This window comes from Corylus avellana, chromosome ca2 (genome assembly GCF_901000735.1).
Source record: "Corylus avellana chromosome ca2, CavTom2PMs-1.0".
NCBI classification, from domain to species: domain Eukaryota; kingdom Viridiplantae; phylum Streptophyta; class Magnoliopsida; order Fagales; family Betulaceae; genus Corylus; species Corylus avellana.
This window is the reverse complement of record NC_081542.1, coordinates 17,213,198-17,221,252: the sequence shown is the minus strand read 5'-3', so window position 1 is coordinate 17,221,252 and position 8,055 is coordinate 17,213,198. Positions and strand designations below refer to the sequence as shown.

The following is an 8,055-nucleotide window of genomic DNA, read 5'->3' as shown; positions in this document are numbered from 1 at the left end:
AACCACCACCATTATCAGTAGAACTTCAACACTCCCTCTCTTCAGCAGCATAACTGACCGAACCTAGTTGCATAAAAGAAGCTAGTGCTACAATATTTATAATTCATGTAATAAAATCAGCCTTCAAAATTTTTCCGTGTATATAAATGTTTGTGCTCAAGCAAGTACCCATGTTTTGCGAGTACGCTTAAAGTCAACGGAGAGAGTTGGATTCTAAATGCACTGCATTTCGGACCTTGATACTTGGGTTATCAAAGAACATAACTTTTCAAAATTTGAGACTCTTGCATAGGCATAACATATTTATAATGTTAGTTAATTGTCAACGGAAAATTAATTTGGTAAATGTAGTTATCCGAATTGTAATAAAAGGCAGCAGATATCTAATAATGGAAGTAGAGAATATCTTTTACAACAAAAGGATTCCAAAGACCCTTACTGTCAATTCTCAAACGCTCTAATATCAAGCTCTCTTTCTGTCGCAAAGATCGATCAGCCTAGAAGTAGCATTGGCATGACATGATATTAATAATTTGATAAATCTAAGTCAAAGAGGTCATGAACATCTTCAAATCAGGTTATAAGAAAGCACAAGTAACATTAGCCTTAATTTGAGAGCAATCTCAAGTCAAACCAACTAACCTTCAGCTTGTATGACTTTCTCTCAACTAGAAAAACCCTTTCAATCCCGTAACAGTCTGCAAGCATTTGTGTCAAGTAGCCTCTCCCTGCTCCGAACTCAACCACTGCAGGGATACGATTTTTCTCACCCTCATATGCCCCCTCAGAGCCACACTGTTCCCTCCCAACATCATTCTTTAACACCCCAAATTCTTCCAAGTTCCCAAGAATCGACGCCTGTTGAATAACATGTTTCTCCTGAAATGGCAATTTCCTGCAAACAAAAACTCGTCTTTTACAAAGCCACACCAACACGGCAACACAACAAACGAAAAAATCATTAATGCCAACATGTTTACCCATCTACTTCTCCCTTAATCCACATATTGCAAGCTTCAGGCATCTTATACGAGTCACGGATAGCCTTACATATCAACCCATGAACAGATTCAATCTTTTCAATCAATTTAAAGAATTCAGGCACACCCATACTATAAAGAGCAGCCCTCTTGGTTTCTGAAGATACATTATCCACATCCTCTTCTTCTTCACCTCTGCCAGCATTGACGCCTTTTTGGTAAAAGGGTTGGAGAGCTAAGGATTGAACTTGTTTGAGTAATGGGCATCTCTTAACATGCCCTTCAAGATTATCCTTGAGTACAGAGCTATAGAATCAATCCACCAAAAGAACACAAAAGAATTAATAATCACATGAGACATGGAGCTTATGTTTACAGTGAAAAACTTAAAACCCAGATAGTTAAAAGCGGAAGAAAAGAAAGAATACTGAGAAGGGTCTAGTGGGCATGGAATCCACTGGCCATTGGACCTGGGGTTGTGGTTGCCACAGAACCTACAGGAAGATTTCGATTAAGCAAAAAATTTGAGAAATCAAAGACAGAAGATCCCGTAAGGAATTTGAGAAACAGAGACAGAGAGAGAGATGTTGATGATACAAGGAATCGTTGAGAAGGGTGTTGGCGCAGAATCTGTTTTTCTTGGGAAGCCAGAACTGGCAGCGGCTCCCCTCCATGTCCGTTCTTGTTAGCGCGTCCATCTACTTCTGTTTCGCTCGCTGTTCCAAGCTTTGAGCCCTTTACACTTTACAGTACCTCGAATGGAGACGGTGTCGTTTTTCTGCCTAAAGCACTATTTTGTCCATTATTATTAAAAGTTGACTTGAGAAGTGTTTTTATTTTTATTATTTTTATTATTATTATTATTATTAATATTATTATTATTGTATTCTGATATAATAGTTGAAAACAAAATCGTTTTTAACATGTTTGAATTGAAAATAGAAAATATATGACAAAAAAATAAATTCGCTAACAAAGATTACCAAGTTTCCTTTTAATTATTTAATTTCTTGCAATACAGTCTACTAATTAAATTGATGTATGTTTAATTATTCTCACATGCATTTTTTAAAAACACATTTCAATACAAAATATTGCTAGTATCATCAAAAAAACAAATTGAGGGAAAAAAATTAATTTTTAAAATTATTTTTCACAACAAATATATATGTTTTTATGGAATTTTTAAATTTTTTGGGAAACTACCTTAAGCCCCCCAAACCATATATAAGATGGTTGCACTCGTGGTTGAGTCCTTAGTTAAAAAATATCCACAAAACAAAATAAGGATGAGTCGAAAAATATCCTCTCCATTTTCCTATTCCAGATTTGAAGGGTTGTCTTAAATGCAATGGACGCTTGAACACCGGCCTCCTCTCTTTCTTATACACTGGTTTGAATGTGGCTGGCCAGTCTAAAATTTGAAAGTGCTTTTAAGAAGCAATAGAGTGTGGTCTTTTCACCTTCTTCTTTTAGGATAAGTGATAGTTTAACAAAAGCAACAGTCAATATGAAGAGATGTTCACCGTATTCATGGGAGAAGATTTGATTTACTTATGTTTGGAAAGATTAGACTATAGGAAAACTACAATATTGTACAAATTGTAAAATTTTTCCTTCTACAAGTTACCGTACGTACCATTGTGACATTTTCTTTTACAACACATGTTTACTATATGTCCAACTTAGTATTTGTATTTTCTTTCAATATATAGAAAGATTGCGACTGGAGCCTCTCATGATCATGTTCTTGAGAAAGCTCCTTGTCATTTTCTTAAACCTGCTTGCTGTTATCTTCTTCATTTACATCACCCTTTCTATCATGTCAAGATGATTTCATATGTCTGTTACTTTGATATATTAAGTCGACGATCTTTTCATTTTTAGGTGACATTTATTCGGCATAATATAAGTCTTCAAATCATTTTCAACAACTTTTTTTTTTTGTTTCTCATGTTACTTTTTGAAAATGTAGACAACTAACGCTGGACTTATAATTTAATTGTTTAATGGCCGAAATAATTAAGTATCTAACTTGTAGTAAATAAAATTAAACCACTGCTACCTTTTGCTTTTTATTCATTATCGAGCTTAATTGTCTCTCAATATTCTCATCTGTTACAAACAACACCTGAACGTATGAAAGAAGAGTGGGGACTTTGAACATATATCAGAACAATTAATGAAAGTACTACGAAAACCTCTGATATTTATTCAGCTGGTAGATAAGTATATATGTTCCTTCTTAGCTAATTAATTCCTATATATATCCTGATCAGCTCCCTCATCAAGCGGGATATTGACAACTGCCAAAAGCTGCATGCCAAGCCAAACATCATCAACATGCAATCTATAACTCAGTTGTAATTATATCAGTAAATAATAATTTGTTCAAAGTTATATATACACACAATTACTTACATGGGTTCTGAGAGATGATGAGACCGGTTCCATTGAAATGGCAGTTCCAAGGGTGCTTCCCGGCAGCCCTATAGAAGAGATTCATAGAAAAGGAAGCATAGGAGACTGCATTTTTGGGATGGAAACAGCTACCTCCAAGCTGAATGGGGCTGCAGTTCACTTGACTTTGAGCGCAGCTGTATTCTATGTTGTAAAGAAGCCTATCAGTATCTGTGGAAGGCTTAACAATGCACCATGTATTCCCTCGGTTTATTGGCTAGAAAAAAAAGAAAGAAATTAATGGCCATTGTTGTTGTTTGTTAATTACTGCATTGGAATTGCTGCTGGAAGACTTACCTGCAGCACCTTGTTTCCATTCGCATGCATCCTTGAACCTGCTTGGTGAATTACAAAAATTAGATGTAAATTTGTAATGATAAAAGAAAAAGTAACAAAAATTCTAATTACATACACCCAGTAATGTTAGAAAGCAAAACGCACCAGTAGTAGTACTGCAACCAGCAAAAGAGAGGAGAAAAGCCAAGGCCAGAGGAAGGAATTTTAATAACAATGGCCCTCTAGGGAGTTTCATTTTTATCTCACTGCAAAAACAAAGAACTCAGAGAGAGAGAGAGAGAGAGAGAGAGATGGTGAAGAGGGTATGCACAGTTGAGAGGTAGATATACTGGTGTCAGAGAACATATATACCAATAGTGCCCTTCAGCAAAGAGGATATGTATATATATAGTTAGTTCTTTGATTAGATGGAACAGAATTAATGCTTATAAGGGTAGAGTGGAAAAATTGGTAATTGGTTATTTTAAAGATTATTATAGACTGAAGGGCTTAGTTGGTGTCGTGTGACAGTGCACACACGGCAACAAGCTGAGGTTCCACGTGTTTCTAATTATAGGTGTGACAGCCTCACTTTGCGTCATAAGCACATAGAACACACGACGCAAGCCTTAAGAGTTTTATATATGACTAGTTCCTAGTGCTCCCTGCCTTAGGCTAATTAGTGTTCTGTTTGGCTGGGTTGATTTGGGGCTTAATTATGGTCCGGTTAGCAAATCTTTTATTTGTGAAGATACTTACACATTATGTCAGTTAATATGTTCCTCAACTCTCACATGTGGTTCCTGTTTGTTAACTAACACAACGCATTCAAACCACTCCTATGTGGCCTTTCACCTACTCGATCGTTTTTGGCTAGCCATACTGGGATGACTCCACGTGGATGTTAGAGCATCTACATAAGCATTAATTAGTAGTAGAGCCATGCAGCTTAAAGCATTTCCACCAAGCTTTCACACTTTGGAGACCCTTAACATGAATTAAGGCTGAAACGTCCTGTAGGTTGGGATCCCTGATTTGTAGCCTCTTGAATTAACCTTAGTATAACAAAGAAACAAGTCAATTGATTGAGATCCGGCAAGATGCAATACCTTTTATTTGGACCGTTTATTTAAAATGAACGACTCAAATCACGACATCACATAAGAGAGAAAATGAAGTAGATGAGGATAGCCTAACCACCTCTGTGGTCAAAGGGAATAATTTTGCTACTTTCAAACTGGCTATTAGGGGGTAGCCAAATGACATCCTTTGGCCAGATGGGTGGTTTGGTGACCCTCAAACCAGCCATTAAGATGGTTGAACCAGTCTTTAGCCACTTGAGTGGTTTGTTGGCTTGCATGCCCTCATTCTCTCTCTTACATGTTGTCAAGATCTGGACTATTCATTTAAAATGAACTGCTCAAAATAATAAATATTGCACTCGGTACAATAATCTGGATCTCAATCCCAAATCAATAGCTTATAGCTTGTGTTTTAGGTGTAAGATTCTGCTAGGTTTATGTTAACGTTGGCAAATTTTGTGTCAAAAACAGTTTGATTGAAAGTTTTGGTTCAAGTCAATACTTAATTGGCGTTTATAGACTTGGTTAAAATTGAGGAACATAAGTTGTCATTTGCAAAGAAAGTTCAGCCATCAAAATTCAATCAAAGATAGTTCCAATGGTGGTATTTTCACAAAGAGCTATAGAGACGTCTTATCGCAAGCCTATTCAAAGAAGGTTTGAATGCTAATGTTTTCAAGCTAGATCCAAGACATCCATTCGCAGCGTCGTTCGAACTCCATTCGAATCTGGCTGGGATAAAACTAGAAAACCCTAGTATGCGTTCAAACACTTCATTAACCATTCGAATGCCACGGCCTTAGACAACGTTTTTGCTAAACCGACTTGCACCTTAAACCTCTGTTTTCTCATGGCCTAAATAAGCATCATAAGCCACGATTGTTTTTAATAGACCCTAAGGCCATTATTTTGTAATTCTTAAACCTCTCATAGATCTTGTTAAACAACACAATCATCAAACCTTGAGCCACCAAAGTTCCAAGTTGCAAAGAAAGCTTGATAGAAGATTGACCGGAGTTCTAAAGTTACTGTGATAGGAGTATAATTCAGGTTTATACAAGGTTTTGTAAGTATAACTAATTGTAATTTGAATATATTTTATAACGGATAAGTGTCCTGGGTTGGCCGTCTCCAAAATGATTTTACTTTTGATGAGTTCTTCAAAAACAATTCACTTCATCGTCAAAATTATTGTGTTCGCTTAATTTATTTTATTCTTTGTTTAATTTTGGTGATATTGTGTGTGGTTGTTGAGTTTAAATTGCTAGCGCTTATTGTGACGGTCAAGAAAACACCTATTCACTTCTTTCTAGGTGTTAATTATTTGAAGTCATTGGGCAAATTTCAAATTCAACCTTAGAATTTTGTGTTTTCATGCTCATCATAGGAAAGGTAGATAGAGATATTATAACTTGTTCTAGATCTAGGTATGTGACAAATATCTCTCAATTTTTTTTTTCTTTTTAATACCAAATATTAATTGGTAATAAAAAGTTTAATCATCTTGTTCCTAGCTGTACCATCATAGATGAAGTTGAACAATTTGAGCATAATTTGAGGTTAAAGATACGCAGCCATTGTCAATTATATGGTCTAGTAAATTAGTAATAGGAAAAAATACATTTTACCCCCCTGAACTATTTACCCATTTGCACTTTGATCTCCAATGTTTAAAAAGTGACACTTGACTCCCTCCAAACTTCCAAATTGTTGCAATTCGACCATTATGATTTTTTTTTTCTTTCCAAAATGCCTTCATCCCAAGTTAAAAATAAAAAATAAAAAATAAAAATAAAAATTAAGAGGTGTCCAGTCTGGGGTGGCCAAAGCCACCCTTAGGCGCAATTGGGGTGGCCGGCCACCCCTTAATTTTTAATTTTTAATTTTTAATTTTAATTTTAATTTTTTTAAAACTCGGGATGTAGGCATTTTGGGAAAAAAAAAAACAAAAAAGTCAGAATGGTCGAATTGCAACAATTTGGAAGTTTGAGGGGGTCAAGTGTCACTTTTTAAACATTTGAGATCAAAGTGCAAATGAGTGAATAGTTTATGGAGGTAAAATGTATTTTCCCCTTAGTAATACTTCCCTTCCGCCAACAAATAAGTGATTCACGGCTGCCTCTTGCCAAAGAGAAGAGTTAGAGACAATCTTGGGTTTTTTAATCCTCTCTTATGTCCTTTGGAAAAACAATGAGAGAGTGGAAGCCCTAACCGTACGTTTCATGCAAATAATAAAATAAATTTAATGATCATATATATTATTAGAATTCAAATAACATCTATTATTCAAATGAAAGCATGAAAAAACCCTTTCGTTTAATCCAAGTATGATTTGGTCCTCCAGGAAACTAAACGACAACATGGTTAAACTAAAATAAATTTAACAAAAGAGAATGTTACACAGAAGATGTTGAAGGTCGATTGTATTAAAAATAATTTTTTTTTTTTTATATATAGGAGACTTTTTCTTTTTCTTTTAAAAATAATAATTGACATGATGTTAAACTTTCTATCATATTATTGTAAATTCTGAAAATACGTACTTACAAATTGTAAATAAATATTTTCAACTCACAAAGATACTTCGATGGCTCTATAAATTATCCTCAAATAATGCTGCTATAGGCATACAGATCTCATATAGCTCACTGCCTTCTCAAGTGCTCCTCCATCTTCTCAAAGCTTTTTCCTTAAATGAAAACACGTTTACTCTCTAGCTAATACTTGCTATTTGTTGCAGGAAATTTAAAATGGTCGTGAAGAAGTGAACAAATAAACCCAGGTACTTATGAATATAAATATCTGTATGTGCAAATGCTCTACAAATTGTCCTCACGTTTCATTTAGTCTAATAATACAATATGGTTTTCTAATTATTTCTTGAATAACATAAAAATATAATGATATATGTATATGTTGGATATCTTGTTTGGTTTCTAATACAGGTTTCATATATGTTTTTGACAGTTAATTTGATCTATTTGTTTTCTTTTTTTGGCTATAGCTGCTGTAGCTGTCTTTATCATCTTCTTAAACTACACTTTTCAAAATATCATAGAGAGAGGACATATATATATATATATATATATATATATATATATATATATATATAGAGAGAGAGAGAGAGAGAGAGAGAGAGAGAGAGTCAAAGTACAATAATGGAAATGGAAGATATGGGAAGACGCATAGAGCCAACGTCTATCCATCAGCATGCACCAAACTTGAAAGAGAATGATGATGATGATGAAGTAGTATTT

The 8,055-nt window shown here is 34.8% G+C and overlaps 1 protein-coding gene across 1 annotated transcript; it reads right to left on the bottom strand.

Annotated features, from left to right (window-relative positions):
• Positions 1–25: 25 nt before the first annotated feature.
• On the bottom strand, positions 26–1,717 carry LOC132172294 (tRNA:m(4)X modification enzyme TRM13-like). Its single transcript, XM_059583767.1, has 5 exons — positions 1,578–1,717; positions 1,409–1,474; positions 981–1,286; positions 643–895; positions 26–497 (listed from the first exon to the last, which is right to left on the bottom strand). Exons 1-5 carry the CDS (start codon positions 1,676–1,678, stop codon positions 384–386), a joined length of 840 nt encoding a protein of 279 aa, XP_059439750.1. The 5' UTR covers positions 1,679–1,717; the 3' UTR covers positions 26–383.
• Between the last annotated feature and the right edge of the window lie 6,338 nt (positions 1,718–8,055).

Bases quoted from the DNA above. Each gene is read 5' to 3' on its own strand.
- LOC132172294 (XM_059583767.1), bottom strand. From the start codon at position 1,678: ATGGACGCGCTAACAAGAACGGACATGGAGGGGAGCCGCTGCCAGTTC. The intron at 1,287-1,408 runs GTATTCTTTCTT...TTGATTCTATAG, and splicing joins TGCCCACTAGACCCTTCTCA to CTCTGTACTCAAGGATAATC. The intron at 498-642 runs GTTAGTTGGTTT...TGCTACTTCTAG, and splicing joins GAAAGTCATACAAGCTGAAG to GCTGATCGATCTTTGCGACA.